Source organism: Cnephaeus nilssonii (assembly GCF_951640355.1).
Source record: "Cnephaeus nilssonii genome assembly, chromosome: 22".
Classification (NCBI taxonomy): Eukaryota; Metazoa; Chordata; class Mammalia; order Chiroptera; family Vespertilionidae; genus Cnephaeus; species Cnephaeus nilssonii.
Window position 1 is genome coordinate 6,907,007 of NC_137093.1, and position 21,420 is coordinate 6,928,426.

The window sequence follows — 21,420 nt, forward strand, 5'->3', positions numbered from 1 at the left end:
AGTTGAACCGGGTCCACGTCCACTTCCTGCATTAAGGAAAAAGTAGTCAAAGCCTTTCAGAAACAGGTGGTGATCCTTAAAAATCAGATGGGAATTCATTCTTTATCATATTGCAGACACAGAATAACAGATTTGGCTCCTGATATTGTGTGGCCTTATGAAGTGGCAGGACTGTGTCCCTTTTCTGCTACATTCCTGGCTGGGTAGTGAATTCAGAATACTGAACGTAGTTGAAAGTCAACAAAGGTTTGCTGAGCATTCGTCTTATGTTTTAGCAAGAGAACATTTGGTTGTAAGAAACAGAAATCCACTGAAATGGCTTATATACAAAAGAAAACTCACCGGAAAGGAATGGGACTGTCCTGTGGAACCCGAAGGCAGGAAGTATAGGAACCAGGGACAATTGGAACCGAGGCAGTTATGTATGTCTCACCATGTATCTTCACTCTGCTTCTCTCTCAACTGTCTCCACCTTCTCTGCCTCCACAAACCAGCTTTCCCTTTCCCAGCTCCATGAAGTCATCGACTCCATGCACACACCTGACACTGAAAATCTGAGGCCCAACCGGCTCATCCCATCCATGAAGCAGCTGCTCCCAGGGCCAGGGTCCTCATCCTTGTCCAACCAGCTGAGGCCAAAAGACTCATTCAAGTACTGTGAACACGCTGCCTCTAGGGGCACTGGGGAGGGACCTCAGAGCAAGGAGGCACCCTGAAAGGTGTCTACTACATTTATTCTGCCTGCCAGGCCCAGGTAAAAACGAAAAGAAACCTCAGCAAATGCAAAGGGAGGTTCTGTGTAGTTCTTTACTAGCGACGTAAGAGGTATGTCATTGCTATCATTTCCTGAACCAGGCAGAATCCCTAAGAGATGGGGTTTAGGGTCCCCACTTACCCCCCACTGGGAAAACTAAAAGGGGAGCAGGTGTCTCTCTTTCTCCCCAATAAAACCTCAATAGCTAGACCAGGGGTGGGGAACGTCCAGCCCGCGGGCCATATAAGGCCTGAAAAATCATTTGGTCTGGCCCTGCCAAGGCATTAGGGGTGAGTCAATTAAATGTTTGACCAAATATAGCAGGCTAATTTTTAAGCTGATAATTTTGTATGGCCCACAAATGATGTTATAAATATCCAAATGGCCCTTGGCAGAAAAAGGTTCTCCACCTCTGAGCTAGATGAAAGATGCTTCATTCTGAAGCTAGTGCTGGGACCCAACAATGCTGTTTTATCAACGAAAAGGATGCAGACAAAAGAAAAAGGGTCTCTCTAAAAAATAGGGAAGAACACAATGAGTGAAGGCCATCAGCCCAGTCAAGTAGACAGGAGTAGGGCCTGGCAGTCCCACCTGCTCTCTGTGCTCAGGACCCTCCACCTTGACAAGGGGCAGCAGGGCTGAAGGAACTCCTGGTTCACCCTAGACGAGCAACAGTCATTAACGATGACATGAGTAACGATGGCCAGTCTTTTGAGGAGACATAAAGCCTGCTCCGCAGCTGTGGATGGGCACCCATGCCAGTTTGCAGCATGGCCCTCCCGCCTCCCAAAGGAGGCCAGCCAGAGTGTGGTAATGAAACTGCACATAGTGGAAATGGGCTCTAAATGAGTGTAAACTGATTTATGCTAGCTTTTGTAAAGATGACTCGATATCAGGAAAGTGCGACCACTGTGAAATAATGTCGACGATCCTTAAGACCTCCGCCTAATGGTACTTGCACAGAATATTTATATTCCTCATCATGGGAACAAGGACCATAATGGATACCATTTTTGTTTTATTAGGGATGCATATTTAAATTAATCTGCTATTTGCCTAAACAATTAGCTGCTTCTGTTTGTGTGCACAAAGCCAAAATTGCAATTAGGCTTCCATCAAAAAGATAAGTCCCAACTAAAACTGTCCCGGTGGAGTCATAAGAGCTCAGGGCAGAACTTTCCAAAATTACTTTTTAGCATAATGGTAATTATGTTAATTGCTTGAAAGGTAAATAACTGCTGAACTGGTTTTAGAAAAAAACACACAATTGGTGTTGCCCCTCCCCTTTAATCTTTTTCATGCCCCATAAAATTTAAAACAGGTTACCAGTTTAGAAAGCCAGAGACTGGTCACTTCTTGTACTAGTTTGTCTTAGTGCTTTCCTAATTAGAACTTCTTTTAGCCAGGAGCTCCTACTCTCGAGCTTGCGCAATAAATACCTGAGGCTTGGCCTCAGCTTCATAATAGTTAAGTAGACAGGATCAATTAACTGCAGTTCAGAGACACTGAATGAAGCAGACTATTTATAAAGACAGCTGGCAACCTCAATTTCCACATGTACATAAACACTTGCGTATCAGAAATTAAGGAGTCGAAAGAAATCCTGCAACAAGAGGAAAGGCATTTTAACAAAAATGTTAAATATACCCACAGCACTCACTAAACGTGCACCTCTTCATTAAGCTCATACCACATCACTATGAAGTGAACACCAGGGATGTAAAGGTGGCATTAGTCTGAGAGGACAAAAACACTTGCTTTCATGGAAGAGGTGGCCCGGGGGCGGTTAATATCAGTGCAAACAAGGGTCATGATGCTGCATCCACCGTGCATGTCGTACTCCACATTCCAGCTACACAAGCTCTAAAGCTGAACTCTATTACTTACAAAAACTACAACAACAAACAAGCAAAAACACCAATAAGTAATGAAGCATTCTGGAAGCTGCATTTTAGACTGACAAGTAAGAAAGCTGGGGGAATCAGGGGCCAAGCGGGTTGGAGGAGAAAGAACACTTACTTTTACTATATATGTTTTGGTACTATTTGTTTTTCTACATGTAATACTATAACAAACAATTTCTTATAACCTGTATACACATCCTTATAAATAATGGTATGATTAGTAATGGGATATTTTGATTATTTACTAATTCCAATCTTGATCTGCATAATTTTATAATATTTAACTCTGATGTACACAATTAAATTAAAAACTCAAATTCTACTTCTGACCCATCAATGGGTTAAGGTGAAATAAATTCCAGAACATTCCACAACACCACCACCACTTCCCCGGATCAGACCAGAGCAGGACAGCCCAGCACAGGGCCTAGACCAGGCTGGCATTCAGGTTTAGACTCCTTGTTCATTCTCTCTCTCTAAATACCTATTGGTATAAAGAATATATGCCTAGCCCTAACCGGTTTGGTTCAGTGGATAGAGCGTCGACCTGCAGACTGAAGGATCCCAGGTTCGATTCTGGTCAAGGGCATGTACCTTGGTTGCGGGCACATCCCCAGTAGGGAGTGTGTAGGAGGCAGCTGATCCATGTTTCTCTCTCATCGATGTTTCTAACTCTCTATCCCTCTCCCTTCCTCTCTGTAAAAAAATCAATAAAATATTTTTTTTAAAAAAGGTATTAGGTACCTCTTGCTTTAAAAAAATATATATACGCCTATCTTCAAAATTAGTTTCACTCACATGTTGACTGACATAACTATAATATTTAGAAACGTAATTTAAGACTGATGCTGATAACTGTTGAAGCTGAGTGATGGGTATATGAGGGTTTGTCATATCATTCTGTACCATAATAAAAGGATTTTTAAAAACAACAAATTAAAAGACTATCAGTAACAAAAGTAAAAACTATCATCTTGTATAAGTAAAAATATCATTTGTGTTTTACTCGTTTTCAGTAGCTACACTACAAAGTGACTTCTCAGACCAAATGGACTGACAATGCAAATTCCAGTGATGACATTTTGTAGCTTTTAGAAACCCCATTCCAAATCCTCAAAAGACCTTTAAACCATACTATAAATTTCCTTTCAATAAAATTATTAAATGGCTCAAAAACAAAAAAGAAAAATATCTAGATGTAAAGATTTAGATTATAGCAAAATGGCAATCAGTTTTGAATTACCTGGTATCAAGTGAAAATGAGAAAATGGAAACCACAGATAGTCTAACCTCTTACTTAGGCATTCAGATCCCAATGCCAATCTTCCCAGTGTAGGTGGGTTTTGTCAGGAGGACCCTTCACGTTTGGGCCAGTAGTAAGGCAAGTACAATCTATAATAATAAAAGCGTAATATGCTAATTAGACTAGACAGCCAAAAGACCTTCTGGACGTCATTCCAGACGTCCTTCCAGACGAAGCCACGGCAGCAGGGGCCAAGGCAGAGGCGGTTAGAGGCGATCAGGCAGGTAGGCAGGTGAGTAGTTAGGAGCCAGTGGTCCCGGATTGAGAGAGGGATGTCCGAGGGGTCCTGGAGTGCAGGTCGGGCTGAGGGGACCCCCCCCCCCCCGCCCCACGCATGAATTTTATGCACCAGGCCTCTAGTGTTAAATAATAGTAGTGAAAGTAAACATCTGTGCTTTGTTTCCAATCTTAAGGTGACAGTATTTTCTTTTACTATCTATATATATAAAAGGCTAATGTGCTAAGTGTCCAACTGTCCAACCCATCACTATGACACACACTGACTGACCACCAGGGGGCAGATGCTCAACGCAGGAGCTGCTGTGCTGCAGTGATGGTTCTCTGGTGACGCACCCTGAAACCAGGGAGGAGGGAGCCTGATTCCTCGCCAGTCTGTGCAATTCCACATTCGGCCGTGGGTTATGTTGTTGCTGGGGTACTGTCGGCCACGAATGTGGTTTACTGCACACTTACGTTTGTGTTCCACACCCTGTACAACAGCAACTTTGCAGAGTGCCCTCTCACACTCCGGGACCCCTTGGAGGATGTCGGAGAGCCAGTTTCAGCCCAATCCCCGTGGGCCAGGCCAACGCTGCTCACTCCACAGACCAGGGGAGGGACTGAGAGAGGTTGGCTCCAGGATGTGTCCAGCCCATCACACCCAGTCTCGCCCCACTGGCCACCTTCTAATTAATTTCCTTTCAATGTGCACAAACCCATGCACCAGGTCACTAGTTGAATATAAAATTAGCTGTAGGTTTTTCATAGATGCTCTCAAGCAGTTGTAGAAAATTCCCTTCTTGGTCAATGAACTAAAAGTTTTTATCATGAGTACAAATTGACTTTCATCAAACATTTTTGTTTCATTGAGATGATCAGATGGTTTTCTTTATAGTCTATTAACATGATGAGTTATATTGACTGATTTTCAAATGTTAAACTAACCTTGAATTCCTGGGATGAATGCTAACTGGTTATGTATTGCAGGATTCAATTTTAAAATATTCCATCGAGGATTTTTATGTCTATATTCATGAGGAATATCAATTTGTAGCTTACTTATTTTCATGTATCAATTATACTTTTTTTTCCCTTTATCTAATTTTAGCATCAAGGCAATGTTAGCCTCATAAGTTGAGTTGGGAAGTGTTCTTTCTAGTTTAGTTTATGGAAGTACATAAAGTTGGCATTATTTCTTCCTTAAATGTTTGGTAGAATTCACCAGTAAAGTCACAGAGCTTGCAGCTTTCTTCGTATAAAATTTCTAAATTAGAAATTCAATTTTTTAATGAAAATGAAGCTATTTCATTTTTCTAGTTCTTTTAAAGTGAATTTTAGTAATTGTGTCTTTCAAATATTTGGAGACTATCCCTGCCCCAGCCCTGGAGTCAGCCATTTCTGCAAGTAGCCCTGGCTCCTTTCAGTGGAGAGAGACATTTTCAAGATCTAAGCACTAGGTGAGCTTATTCCTTCTAGGCTGTTGCTCCTTTTATAACTTCTCAGGAAACAAAGCTAGTACATACATGAACATATATGCTTACACACACACACACACACACACACACACACACACACATTTCTATTTACTTCTCTGTTTACACTGAAAATCATGAATTTTATAGACACTTCCTATTCCTATTCTGCCCCACAGGGCTCATTCTGACTACCCCCCTTCCCTAGCTGTACCTCCCTTCTCCAATAAGAAAACTGGCTCCCATCATCCTCAATATACGTACCTGCCCAATCTCCCTGTATGCTGCCAACCTCCCGAACCCGCCGGGCCACTGCCCCACTCAGACTCCCTGCTGCACCTGTCCCTGGCCTCACTGGGCTGCCTTCCTACTCCAGGTGCCTGTGTAATGGTGTTTTGACTAAAAAGGCAGGCACATTTTGCTTTTAAGACAAGAATATATTCCACAAACATATGTATTCCTGCTTTAAAAGAGCTCTAGGGTTTCAGACGAAATAGATGCTACAACCAAAATTGTAAGTATTAAAAGGAAAGTAAATTCTTTACTTCAGAGAAGTAAATAGAAATGTGTGTGTGTGTGTGTGTGTGTGTGATTATTTTCTTCCAAAAAACAAATTCATGCTTGGTTTTCATTAGGTAAATTAAAGAACTTGGACAATTTATTTCTCGAGTTTCAGCTATCTCCTCAAAGCATCTCTATGCTATTTACTGCTCCTTTTGGTTTTTAAGCTTTTACTACAGTTAAGCTTACTTTGAATTTATGTATCAGACTGTCTTATTAAAAATCAGTGTTCAGTAAAACCATCCAATAAGCCAAAGGATTAACATCAAATCTTATATCATAAATTCAATGTATCACTTTTTTTCTGCATGAGAAAATTATTTCATATTATTTTCACTAGTAACTTAAAAACTTCATAGTGATACTAAAATTGATCACCTGCTAGTCTGTGCCTACAGCATGCGAACTTCCCTCTCCAGTGTTTCTTAAATTTGAGAGCTCTAGACCTCTAAGATTCATCTGTGTACTCTCAGCGTGAAAAACAAAGCATTAGAAGGCATGTAGGTGATCACTTGGTGCCAACAGCCTGTGGCTACAAAATACAAATTCAAATTCTGAAACCCCGCAGCATGGTTCAGCTACAAAGTCAAAAGATGCAGATTCTTTTTACTATTTTTAGATTACCATAAAAAATACCCAGATTTTAAAAATGTTCCTAAAGATCTCACAACTCCCACCCATGATTGTATCTGTGGACACCTGTTTGAGGAATACTGCCCTATTAGTTACAAAGCATTCATAAGCAAGTGTAAAACAAACAGAATTTCAAACTCCTCTCACTGAAAATAGAAAAACCTTTAAAAAGCATTTTTATTCAGTAATTTCCTCCATCACAGAAACAATCTCTATGGCTTGCCTTAGAAATCTAACACCCTAGACCGCACCAGGTGGCAGTCAACATTCAAGTTCAATGCCTTAAGAAATACTACTATTTCCTCAACACAGAAATAACCACCTCAGTTCAGAATTCTGCATTTCCTTTTTTAACTCCACTCTGAACAGCTTTAAACTGTGAGCATTCCTACTGTTAAGAAATTGTTTAAATTTATTAATGTATCCTATCTTTGAAAAGGAATATATTGGGTATTTTTTTTGTTTTGTTTTGTCAGAAAGTTATTCCATTTTGTTTTGTTCACTGAGAGTCTGACTAAGATTCCTAATTCTAAGCACAGTAGGCAAAGGTTTCAGGCAAGAACTGATTACTGAAACTTCTAAAAGAAAAAAGACCAGAAAAGAAAGGCTTTGAAAAAAAACAAAAAACACAAAATTCTCCCCATCCACAGCCAACTGTCTCAGCCATCTCCAAGCAATGCTTCAGTAAATTCATAACCCACTTCTCAAACTTCCATTTTGACCAGGGCAGGGGAGGAGACTGAATATTGCACTCAAAGGTTAGGGCACTACATTCAAATGTCATCATCCACATACAAATAAGAAACATAAGCAAAATGATCAAGAACTGATCTTTTACTAAACAAAATCAGTCTCCATAGCCGCCTAACTAAAACACAGTCCTACTGCTCACTGCTGAAAAGAAGCTTGGAGAGACCCACTTCCATCCATTGTTAATATGTCCGTAAATGAGAAATCAGAGCCACTTCAGCCCAGGGCAGCACAGTCGCGGACAATGGAGCATGTGTGTGTCAGACAATTACACTGGGAGTGCTGCAGAAGTGGATAAGCCACTTTGCCTTGCTTGATGGCACCGAAGAAAGACGACTGTTGGCTGTCCCATCTAGGTTCCCACATGCTAAACTGCACTGGGTCTTGTCCCTCTTCTCCCCACTTAGGGGGAACAAGTAAGAACTTCTTTCACCTAAGAAGAGTGTAGCCTCATTTCTCTGCAAAGAGTGAGTTTTCAAGACAAACTCTGAACAGGGAGTGGGTTTCCAGTACGCTGCCGTTCCCTAATGCTGTGGCTCAAGGCCAAAGGCAGGCAAGCATGGAGCAGATGGAGTCCTGGCAAGGTCTCCCACTGTCCCTGCATTAGCAGCATCTGCTCATTACTCAGAACCTTCGCCTGCTTTATCTAATGCTCCAGGAAAAGCATTTTGATTTGATTCATTTTGGTACGGTAACGTGCAACACAATTAGTGGTAAAATCAACTGGAGGATGGCCAGTGCTGACAATCGGAAACAAGGCAGAAGAAATATGAGGCCAGTGGGTTGGAATTCAAAAAATCACAACTGTGGATCACCTTGCCAAAGCTCAATACCCCAGGTGGGTGTACAGTGTTCCTGCGCAGCAAGGAGGCTAAAAAGGATGAAGGGATGAGTCACTTTCTCCCAAAGCTGTTTCCATCTCTCCTCTGGATCTGCTTCTTTCTATGTGTGGCTCACCATCAGGTCTCAACGGCTACAGAGCTTCCCTTTGGCACAACCAGGGAGCTGAAGTTCATTAACTCATTTTATTATCCAATTCTCCTCTTCTGTGGGGCACAGTTACAAATTTTATACAGCAGACCCCACAAGGTAAGTTTCCTTTCTGCCCTGTTGTACCTAAGAAGAGCCTGTTCTCTGCTCCTGGAAAGGAGGAATGTAAAAATGTACGTTTGATTATTTCAATCTGTCTTTGCCCAGAAGTAGCTACTCATGAATATGTTGGGATAAATACTGCCATGACAATCTGTTAAACTGAGTGAAACCAAAGACAATGCCACCTGAGGTCTGCGGAGAAAGTGAGAAGTTGTTGTTTACCGCAGAAATAGTAACAACCCCAATCAGACTGGTAAAACAAGCTCAGAGTAACAGAGAGGCAAGAAAACACAAGAGCTCTCATCAAAGAAACAATCCTAATGCCAAAAGGAATTTGAGACAAGTCACAGCTTTCGGTGTGAACGATGCAGGCATGGAAGTACTGCAGACGTTACCTAGAATAGGAACAGCTCCCAGAACAGGACACAACTGATAAACAGGACGATGTGAATGTGAACAACTGGACAGACCACTGGACCAGAACTTAACATCCAGAAACAGACAAATACTAAAAGAATTCATACCTGAAAACTTGTAAAGGCACCACCTCCAACCAGTGAGGTAGACAGAGATGGACTTTCTAAAAAGAGATGCTAGAAAAAGGATATTCTCGAATTCATCTCTCATATCTCTCATACTATTTCAAGATGGACTCTATTATTAATCAAAATTAAATTAAATATGAAAAACTAGCCTGGCCAGTGTTGCTCAGTGGTTGAGCATCGACCCATGAACCAGGTCATGGTTCGATTCCTAGTCAGGGTAAATGCCTGGGTTGCAGGCTTGATCCCCAGTGTGGGGCATGCAAAAGGCAGCCGATCAATTACTCTCTCATCATTGATATTTCTATCTCTCTCTCACTCTCCTTTCCTCTTTGAAATCAATCAAAACATATTTAAATACATATATATACACATATATATCCTTTCTATCTATATAAAAGCCTAAGCGACCATCGCAACCGAAGACGACAGAAGAGGCTGCGTGGGGTGACCAGGCCAGCGGGGGGTCAGTGAGGGGTGACCAAATGACAGAGCAGGCTGCGGGGGGCGACCAGGCCCGCGGGGGGGGGGGGGGTGTCAGTGAGGGGCGACCAAATGACAGAGCAGGCTGCATGGGGCAACCAGGTCCGCAGGGGAGTTAGTGAGGGGCAACCAAATGACTGAGTAGCAGGCTGCGTGGGGCGACCAGGCCATGGGGGGGGGGCAGTTGGGGGCGACCAGGCCGGCGGGGAAGGGGTAGCGGTAGCAGTGAGGGACAACCAGACTGGCAGAGGGGGGTAGTGAGGGGTGACCAGGCCAGCGGGGGGGGGGGGGCAGTTGGGAGTGACCAGGTCAGCGGCGGGGGGGGGCAGGGGGGAGGCCAATTAGGCGCAATCAGGCAGGCAGGCGAGCAGTTAGGAGCCAGTGGTCCAAGATTGTGAGAGGGATATCCGACTGCCGGTTTAGGCCTGATCCTCAGGACATCCCCCGAGGGGTCCCGGATTGGAGAGAGTGTAGGCTGGGCTGAGGGGACTTCCTCCCACATGCACGAATTTCATGCACTGGGCCTCTAATATAATATAATAAGAGAGTAATATGCAAATTGACCCTAACAGCAGAACGACCGGGAATAACCGGTCGCTGTGATGCGCACAGGGGGCAGATGCTCAATGCAGGAGCTGCCCCCTGGAGGTCAGTGCACTCCCACAGGGGGAGTTATGCTCAGCCACAAGCCAGGCTGATGGCTGCAAGCGCAGCAGTGGTGGCGGTGGCGGTGGTGGTGGTGGGAACCTCTTCCACCTCTGCAGCAACACTAAGAGTGTCCGACTGACGGCTTAGGCCCAATCTCCTGGGAAGCGGGCCTAAGCTGGCAGGTGGACATTCCCCGAGGGTCCCTGGACTGCCAGAGGGATGTCTGACTGCCAGCTTAGGCCCGATCCCCCGGGGAGCAGGCCTAAGCTGGCAGGTGGACATTCCCTGAGAAATCCCGGACTGCAAGAGGGCACAGGCTGGGCTGAGGAACCCTCCCCACCCCAGTGCATGAATTTTCATGCACCGGACTTCTAGTACTATATATATAACTAGAAGGAAAAGAAAAAGTTATAAGTAGTAGGTACAGATGTAAAAATCTCAACCTCTCCACAGTAAGAGAAATGTCAATTGCAATTACAGTTGGATACCATTTCTTTTCTATCAAAGTGACAAATACCTAAAGTTTGAAATACACTTGCTCATAAAACTGTAAGGAAATGAGAACACCTTCATATCTTGCTGGTAAGAGTGCAAAATAATATAACCCCATTTGCATTTTTATAGGAAACTATAAAATGTCATTTATACAAGGTTTTCCACTACAACATTGTAATAGCAATAGATCAAAAACAATACTGTTCCCCAACAATGGAATAGTATGCAGGTATGGAAAAGAAATGTATTTTGTATAAAATAGCATGTACAACCTTTCCAGATATGCATGTTGCCCTGGCTAATGTGGCTCAGTTAGTAGAAGGGTCACCCCATACACTGCAAGGTTGCAGGTTTGATCCCGACCCTGGTCAGGATGCATGCAGGAGGCAACCAATTGATGTTTCTCACATCAATATTTCTCTCTCTCTCTTCCCATTCCCTTCCCCTCTCTCTAAAAACCAATGACAATGTCCTTGGGTGAGGATTTTTTTAAAAAAGATATGCATGTGTATCAGAGCATTATTCACAATAGCCAAGATATGGCAACAATTCAAATGCCCACCAACAGATGAATGAATAAAAAATATGTGGTACGTACACACAACAAGGACAATCTCTTGCCATTTGCGACAATATAGATGAATCTTGAGCGTATTATGCTAAGTGAGATGGTCAGAAAGAGAAAGACAAATACTGTATAATCACTTATATGTGGAATCTAAAGAGGTCAAAACTATAAAAAAAACAAAACAGTAAAATGGTGGTTACCAGAGGAAATGATTGATGGTGTCTAAAGATATAAACCTGTAACAAGTAGTAAATGAGCCATAAGGTTCTAATGCACAGTATAATGAATTCAGACAATAATACTGTACCTGGCAATCATCCTATATAATAAAGAGGTAATATGCAAATTGACCATCACTCCAACACACAAGATAGCTGCCCCCATGTGGTCAAAGATGGCCGCCCCCATGTGGACACAAGATGGCCAGCAGGGGAGGGCAGTTGTGGACGATCAGGCCAGCGGGGGAGGGCAGTTGGGATGGACCAGGCCTGCAAGAGAGGGCTGTTGGGGGCAATCAGACCTGCAGGGTAGGGCAGTTAGGGGTGACCAGGCTGGCAGAGGAGGGCATTTGGGGGTGACCAGGCCTGCAGGGGAGGACAGTTGGGGGGGACACAGGCCTGCAGGGGAGGGCAGTTGGGGGGACCAGGCCTGCAGAGGATGGCAGTTGGGAGGGACAAGGCCTGCAGGAGAGGGCAGCTGGGGTTGGGGGGGAGAGAAGGCCTGCAGGGGAGGGCAGTTGGGGGGGACCAGGCCAGCAGGAGACCAGGCCTGCAGTACGAATTTCATGCACTGGGCCTCTAGTACTACACTATATAAATATATGAAAGTAATAAACTATACACCTTAAACTATACAATGTTACATATCAAATTTATGCAATAAAAAAGATATATTAAGTGAAAAAAGGCAAGTTATGGATTACTATAAGGGTATATAATCCTTTATTTTAAAAAGGGGGCATAAAAATTGATAATCATATTTGCAATGCAAAAATACTGCAAGGATTGACAACAAATTAAAATATATGGCTGCTTTAGAATGGAGTTAACAAAAATGAATAGAAGCAAGACTTTCCAATATATTTTCATTGTGTTATTAGTTGTTTGTATTCGTTTGATTTTACATCCTCAAAAATATATGCTTAGTCAAAAATATTAAGCTATAAAACCCACTCCTTTATGAATTAAAAATTAAAATCTCACACACACATACACACACAACTACCATCTAGAAAAATAACTCACAAACACAGCTCACTGAAGCGTAAATGACAAATTAATAAGATATTTGAAGTAGTCCTTAGTCTTTTCTTTTCAACCAGAAAAGATAACAACACAGCCCGAGCCAGTTTGGCTCAGTGGATAGAGCGTTGGCCTGCGGACCAAAGGGTCCCAGGTTTGATTCCAGTCAAAAGCACGTACTGTATTGTACCTTGGTTGCAGGCTCCTCCCAGGCGGCCCGAGGCAACCAATGTGTTTCTCTCACATTGATATTCTCTTTCCCTCTCTCTTCCACTCTCCCTAAAAATCAATGAAAAAATATCCTCAGGTGAGGATTTAAAAAAAAAAAAAAAAGATAGCAACACAAAGAGAAAATGGGAAGATAAGAATGCGAAATTTGCAGAGAAAGAAATATAAACGACTAATAACACAGTGAAAAGGTGTTCATATAAACATCAGTGAGGTGGAAATGTTCATATAAACATTTCCACCTCTGCGACAGACACAAGGAAACGGTCACTCTCATACCCTTTCGGAGGGTAAGTTGGCAATCTTTATAAAAATGTAAAAGCATCTGCAGCCTCCACCTCGGTAATTACTAGTCATTTTCCCCTCTCTCCTCACTACTTGTGGAAATACTTGCACAAGTCCATCCATCACAATATTTGTTCAAGGATATTGCTTGCAGCAATGTTTTTAATGACAAAAACAAACCATCCATGTGTGCATCACTGCGGGCCCTAAAAAGTAAGTTAGAGCACAGTCATGTGGTGCGATACTGCACAGGCTGGAAGGAACAAGGGCCACCTATAAGTAGTAATACACAAAGATACCAAGATGTGCTGTCTGGAGAAGAAAGCAATGGTGCAGAAAAATACCTAGAGTAGCGTCTATGCGTGAAATGTGAGGGGGGCTTAGAGGTAGAGGAACAGGGAGGAACACTGCAACTTCTTTCTGGATACATTTTGTTTACATTTCATACTTTTTTGCTCTGTTTGAATTTTAAGTATGAAATTTCATTAAAAACCAAGTTATTTAACATACACTGAGTGGCCAGATTATTATGATCTCTGAACGCATAATAATCTGGCCACTCAGTGTGTGTGTGCATGTGCGTGCGCGCACACGCGCGCCTGGTGCATGAATTCGTGCATGGGTGGGGTCTGGCCAGCCATGCCAGGGGGAGGGGACATGGGCGGTTGGCCGGCCTGCCTGCTGGTCGAACTCCTGGTAGAGGGGACAATTTGCATATTAGCCTTTTATTATATAGGATACACACTGAGTGGCCAGATTATTATGCGTTCAGAGTTCATAATAATCTGGCCAGTCAGTGTATATTTTGACAATTACGTGCCAAGTACACGCAAACAAAAGTAGTTTCTCTATCATATCTACATGGTCTCCCAGTGCTGGTGACAAAGACAATTCTCACCAACAATATAAACCTGCAGCACACTTGCACATCACCTCAAACTCCGTTTTCAAGCTCACAGATATGAGAAGTGGGGGTACAAGAGCTGGGTGCCTGTTTCTGTGTCTGTGTTCACTTTACCTGACCAGCACTACGACCATGCAGGGCCCCAGGGACACAGCACAGTTCTGGATTCACCACTGATTAATGACTCATCCGCAAGCAAATCACTTAGCTGGTGGCTCTGGACCTCAGTTTCCCCTTCAGAAGAAAAATGTGTATGTGTGCACACGTGTGTGTGGCAGGGGAGGCTACTGGATACTTCTAAATCTGTATGATTCTAACTTAAAAGTACTACAACATTTCATTGATAATTTGGAAAACAGCAAACACACTCAAGCTGCTCATATGTTATCTATCCAGGATCTCAATAAACAGACAAAAAAATAGTATATACCAAAAGAAACCCAGCTTAGCTGAATATCTAGAGGCTGAAAAAAAGACCATCAATGGGTCCACTAATGTCAAGCCAAAAGAACAGCATTCATGCTCTTAAAATACTAAAATGAAAATATTTTACAGATGTCAGCCCTAATTTTTTTTTCAATGGCATATGGATATGAAATTCCCCCTAACTTATTTTATCATAGTGGTTTCCCTCTGAGCCAACCGATAACACTAACTCTGAAGACGTGCAATGGGGCCATGACATGAACACGAACATTCTCAACTATCTGTGGTCCAGCTTTCAGGAAAGTAGGGAAACGTTTCTGGAAATTCAAATTTTACACTATAGTGGAAGTCAGGAGCATGAGGTAGGAGTATAGGATTTTCACGGCCGTTTCAACTATTATTCCTATTAGCTATAAACTGTCAAGTGTTCCTGTATTAGACTACTCTCACCTACTTCTGAAATCCACAGTTGCTTGTGTGCAAAAATCAGTCCCAGCAAGACAACATATTACCATAAATCATGTAAGTGCCAGGAAGGTAGGCACTGACCTTTATTTTTCTATTTCCATATTTGTCAATAGATGATCTATGTCTACCCTTTTCACTGTTCCCTCTGAACTAGGCAGAGACTAAAGGAAAAGTAGTCCAAGTATATTTAATATTTTACACCAAACAAGTTCTTTGTTAAGATGGCTTGGCCCGCCCCGCGCCCGACTCTCACACCAGCCTGACAGCTCCAGTGGGAACGAAGCACCAGTATAATGGGTGCTGTGCTCCAATGCCTACCAATGCATTGAGGGTTATTGGCCAACTTCTTCACATAAAGCAAAGAGTGAGTGTATGTGTGTGAACATGTGTCTGTGCCCACGTGTATGTATGGAGGGATTATATGTGGGAGCCGGCCACAGCTGCTTAATTTTTGTAAAGCTTTTTTTTTTCCTTAATAGGGAGGAGGGTTGTGGTTACTTACCATCCTCATAAGCTGCTACTGCCAGCGAGCTGTTTATCCTCACAAAGGAGACATATGGCTGCATTCCAGGCTCGTCCTCCTCATACTCGGAGTCCAGGAAGGGGGCTACGTAGTCCCAGGTGCGGGTGTCCCACACCCTCACGTCCCCTGATGTGTATCTGGAAAAGAAGGACCTAGTTGGTTCCAAGTGGAGACAGAGAGCAGGGCCATAGTGGAGAGAATGGGGAGAGCCTTCGAACAACAGAGGAGTAAGATTTGGTTGGAGTGCAACCACCCCTGCAACACTGTTCAGATGAGTGACTCCAACAGGAGAAACTGTCACCCTGGGTAACAGAAAGGCTGTGAACACCTTTCACACTCTCAGAGCACAATGCTGACAACAAGAGAACACTATACCATAAAAAAGTGGCTATCAAGATCTCCTTGTTTTTCCTTTTACATTATTATAACCTTAAGTTCTTCCAGTAAAGAGATCACTAGGAGAAATCTGTAGAAGCCACAGTATTTACATACATACACAAGAAAGACAGGCAGAGAGAAAGAGAGAAACCAAGGACTAATGGTTTTCCAGGCACAAGCTTTCTAATACCTCATCCACGCATCAGATTTGACTGATTAAAGTCCCTAAAGACTAATTGATTTGCTGAAACAATTAAATCTTGCCTTTAGCAGCCAGACAATGCTGCCTTCTCATGAAAAGCTCTTGCTGAAATGCATGACACTCCCAGTTTTGCCCACTTAGAAAATAGGAGCCCTCACTCTCTGCTATTACTACTGCCACTCCAACAAATGAAGCTCTCCATCAAAGCCACAGCAGGGCCAGAACCTGCTCAGACATGAGGCCACTAGGAAAATGGACTGGCCAGATGATGAGGTGGTGCACTGCCTGCCACTGGGGTATTTACGCTAAGTTCCTTACATCTGCTACAGAGGGCTCCATTCAACACATAAAGCAACTGCGGGGAGGCATATCAGAGATGTTGTAAGAGTCCATATGTACCCACACAAACACAGGCAGACAATTTAGGGGGTTTCCAAGCCATTGTTCTTTCAGGGTTTCTTTTAATATATTTTTATTGATTTCAGAGAGGAAAGGAGAGGAAGATAGAAGTATCAATGATGAGAGAGAATCATCGATTGGCTGCCTCCTGCACGCTCCACACTGGGGTCTGAGACCACAACCCGGGCATGTGCCCTGACCGGGAATCAAACCATGACCTCCTGGTTCATAGGTGGATGCTCAACCACTGAGCCACGCCAGCCGGGCCTTTCAGTGTTTCTTTGATCCCACGTTAAAAGTGTGGAGTCGAACACAATAACCTCTGAGGTTTATTTAATTACTGCAATCTATGGCATGATTCATTACAAAATAGTTATAGATCAATTTCTCATGTGAGATTTCTTAATAAGGAAACTAAGAATACTCTTAATTCAGGAGTGCTTCATTTACTAAAGGCAGTAAGTAGTCTTTCTCTCAAATTAATAACTTGCAGTAAATACAAAGATTGTGTAATTCAAAGCTCATTCTGTCGCAGATTCTCTAGGTTGGAGGGTCCTCTCCCTGCAGACAGCACGTGGAGAGTGTGCGTGTAGAGAGAGCCAAATAAGAGGCACGTGCTTTCTAAAACTGGACTGATGGGCCTGTTTGACCATTCATCCTCAGTAAACAGAAAGGCTCACTCCATGGTGTCATTAGCCTGGTGATGCGCGAGCAAGGGTGGCTATTGATAGCACGGCTGCTGGCTCCTGGGCCCTCCAGGCAGTGTTCCAGATGACCCTCCATAACGAGGAACCCCACAGAAGAACACACACCCCACTGCACCAAAACTTCCTGGCTCACCCTGACTCTCCGGAAATGACTCAGGCAATCCCCGGAGTAAGGCCACTTCCTTATTAGCGAGAGACATTAAACAGAGATGACATGTTTGGAATTCTAGACTGTGTGAGTATATTCTTAGGGTTAATTTCTAAGTGAAAGGAACTAGCCGATTGAGAAAAGAAAGGTGAGAAGGATGACAACGTCTTTCAGAAATTCAGAGAAGGTGCGTGAAGAAAGGGAATTTGGAGATCAGAGAACTAAAGAACTTGGAGAAAAAGAAGTGCACAAACCAGGAAAATGAACTTCTACTCCGTTAGTCTCAGTCATTCTGTTTTTTGTTACCTGTACATGGGACCACACCAGTGGTCTTCATGTGGTCCTTTGTGGCACCCCTCAGGTGCCACAGAACAGAGGAGAGAATTTTAGTGGCTGAGCTCCACCCCACCCCCAGTCCCCTTTATATGATGAGGTCCCAGGTAAAACAACAACAACCAAACAAAACTTAGAAAACTGCTGAATCCCACAACAGTGACCTGTGAGATGCAACGTGTTGCTCTCTCACTGCTTAGGGAAGAGGAGAGAGGGAGGGCAGAGATGCCACAGAGAAGAGCACTCCATTAACATCTAATACTCCTGGCGAGCCTTTTTTCCGTGAATGAAGTTGTCCCACTCACGCTGCAACTCCACAAGTTTAAATTAAATGCGTGCAGTCAGTCCTCAAAAGTTTCAGCTCACCGCCAAAGTAGCCCGTTGCTGAATTCCTTATTTTTGCTGGTGATTTTTTTCGCCCACTACCCACACTGCAATATACGTTCAAATCGCTGCACCCTTTCTTCTCATTCCCAGGAATGCCACTCTAGTCTACATCCCCCAAGCCCTCACAGCTGTCCCATGGCAGCAGCCCCCCTACATCTAAGCCTCTCCCACCTCCAGTCAACCCTGCACAAGCCAAGTCCTCAAAAATACTTGACTCCATGAATCATCCTGCCTTTCTCCCTTTACCCTCCTAGACCATGTGCCCTATGATCTACACAGCCTAGACTTACTCTCAAGGCAACTGTGTGTGTGTGATTATCTGGCTGTTCATCTCCCCTACAAACCTACAATCTTCTAAAGTCAGGGGCTGGGTCTTGCTCACCACTGTGGATCAGTGACTGGAACTGTTAGACTAGAAGAGCACTGGACACCCAGAAAGTCCTCTGTAAATACGTAGTCCTTAACCCCTAATGGAATGAAGTTGTAATTACTAGCCTAGCACTGAGAAGACTCAACTTAGCGCCCACTCCTCTTCCCAGACTCATTTCCTACGCTTCCTTAGCATGAGCCAGCCTCCATTCATCGGCTTCTGAACCTCGGCTCACAGCATCCAGCTTTTTTTGGAGGCCTTCCCTCCTCCCCCCTCAGCCCAGTGGGTCTCAACCTTGACTGCACATTATAGAATCACCTGGGATGCTTTTAAGACTCCCAATACTCAAGCACACCCCAGACCAATTAAAACTGACTCTCTTGCCCAGCCAAGGTGGCTCAGTGGTTGAGGGTCGACCTATGAACCAGGAGGTCATGGTTCAATTCCCAGTCAGGGCACATGCCCAGATTGTGGGCTCGATCCCCAGTGTGGGGTGTGCAGGAGGCAGCCAATCGACGTTTCGATCTCTCTTTCCCTCTCCCTACTCTCTGAAATCAATAAAAATATTTAAAAACAAAAACAAAAAACTGACTCTCTGGAGGTGTAACCAGGTATCAATATTTCCAATGTGCAGCCAAGATTGAGAACCTCTGACCTACCCCAAGTCCACCAACTCCTCAAGGTCTAGCAAAGGCTCTCCTCCTCCATGAAGCCTTCTCTGACTCAACTACCATGCCCCAAATCTGAAGAAACGGCATTCACTGCTACATTCCATGTCTCCTCACTGTAAAGTCCTCAGGAAGGCCATATCTCAATGCCACAGCCTCCATCACAGTGCCTTACACACAGCTAACAATAAACAAATGGTTGAAAGGGGACATCCACAAGTAACTCAAATGGTCTGAGTGGCATCTCCTTCCATATCTGCTGCCCACCTTCCAGTGCTATTGATCAATGAAACACCCAGAATGCACACATCAATATGCATTAGAATTCTTGCATGTGTTTCTAAACTGATTAAAATCATTATAAAACACAAGATAAGCTAAATTATTTCAGTAAACATAGACAGCCATTTGAATTAACTCCATTCTTCATGGCAAAGAGCATGATAATAACACAAACGTTTTGCTACAAAATGACTCAGGAAGCAAAATGTAAGCGACTTTACGTCTCTTTCATGATAGGAACAGAGAATAAATAGCGTGATGACTCCATTGCAGGTTCTAAAATCTAACACGGGTGAAAGCAACCACAGCAGTGGCAATGGGACTCAATGCTAAAGAAACACGTTTTCACCAGGGTAAAACATTGGTAGGGGCAGAGGGACCTGGACCAAACCCTAAATGTGATCTACAAGCACTTACCAACATTGGCCAGGAGAAGCAAGAACAGATATCCAAGCAAGGTAGGGGAAAGGGTTGATTTTTCTCCAGAGCTCCAGATGTCTTTATCGCTGCCTAATGGCAATTACACTCAACCAATTAAGACACCACTATGACAGTTACATTGTCAGTAAGCCTTTGGACCCCAATGTTGATGGCTCTCTAATTAGTGCCTGCGCAAAGTACAACTGCAACTAATGGAAGAGCACTAAAGAAACAATGAAGAAGCAGTCTTTTCCAAACCAGTAAGGATGTCCCAGCCATGGCACGGGCCAGTGAAACTGTATGCCTTCGCCATCTTTTTTTATGCTTGGCAAGGCTGAGTTTACCTCCAAATAAATGGGTCACAGACCACAGCTGATTTTTTGTTGAAAGAATGGGAACAGAGCCTCTCTCAAGCTCAGCACGCCAGAGCAATTGCCAATTTAAAATGATTTATCACCAAAGAGCTTTCATTAACTTGTAAGTCTCCAATAAACAGACTACTGATTTGGACTAAAAGACCGGAAGAAAAAGAGGGAAGACATACAGCTAAAAACGACCTTTAGCCTTTCTTTTCATATGAATGTCCAGCAGGGTGAGAGAGGCGGGGCATGGTTTCATTTTGCTTCCAGGTGCCAGCTCTTCTTTGCTAAAAACAATGTTTGTCAAAGCTCTTCATAATAACCTGGGGAGTTGTTTTGATTTCAGAAAGCTGGAAATGGGGTTAAGTGACTTACACAAGGTCACAAGAAACATTTTAGTGGCACAGCTGGGATCAAAACAGGTTCTTGGGCTTTTTTCAATCTGCTGCTTAGCCAACAAGCCACTCCATCTCCTCAGATGACAGTGTCTTTAAACTAATACAGCTTTTAAGAACCATCCCCATTTAAGTGCAATATAAGGAATTTATTGTTTTCAATATTGTGACTCAGGCTTGCAGGACACAGCCCCTGACCCTAACTCATCAATTCTACCACTGTATCTCAACTGGAAGGCAAGAAGCCAACAGCAATAACACAAAAGCTCAGGATGCTGGCAAGGAGTGTGGCTGGGCAGATGCCATGGTGCCTCCCACACCTGCTTCACAGGTGATGTGGGAGGACATATGCAGTGGATGGTACAAGTTCACCCTCTACAGGGCCATACTCATTCAGCTCCCCACCCCCCAAAGAAGTCACAATTCTATTCTGACCAGGTACTCACAGCAGCCAAAAGGAGCCTTGTTAAGAGTGAGGCCTCAGACCAGGAATAGCAAATGGTTTCATTTGTATGTCAAATCCAATAAATTAGTAGTGGTTGCCTACCGCCCTGTGTTGAGAAGGATTCTGAGCTGTATTCCATCCAGCTCACCAGATCAATAAATGCTATAAAGGGTTACCAATGCCCAGTGTCGGTTTGGGAGGGAGGAGTGGCAGCATACCTACAAGTTATTTGCATCTCTGCCCCATACTAAACTCTACCTAGCCCACTCCTAACCATCCTTCCAGACTCAGCTGAGAAGTCACTTCCCAGGAGAAACCCAGCTGACTCTGAGACTGTAGGTGCCTCTCCCAGCGCGGTCCGGTGCCCTGCTCATCCCCTACTCTACCATCCCCCACACTGTCTATAGTCCTGTGTCAGGCTGTGAGCA

At 43.6% G+C, this 21,420-nt stretch overlaps 1 protein-coding gene across 1 annotated transcript in view; it reads right to left on the reverse strand.

The window, feature by feature from the left end:
- FBXW8 (F-box and WD repeat domain containing 8) overlaps positions 1-21,420 on the reverse strand; it is a 117,032-nt gene that overhangs the window by 50,146 nt on the left and 45,466 nt on the right. Inside the window, exon 5 of the mRNA XM_079762451.1 lies at positions 15,479-15,636. Within this exon, the coding sequence (XP_079618577.1) occupies positions 15,479-15,636 (158 nt within the window). The remainder of the gene's footprint in view (positions 1-15,478; positions 15,637-21,420) is intronic.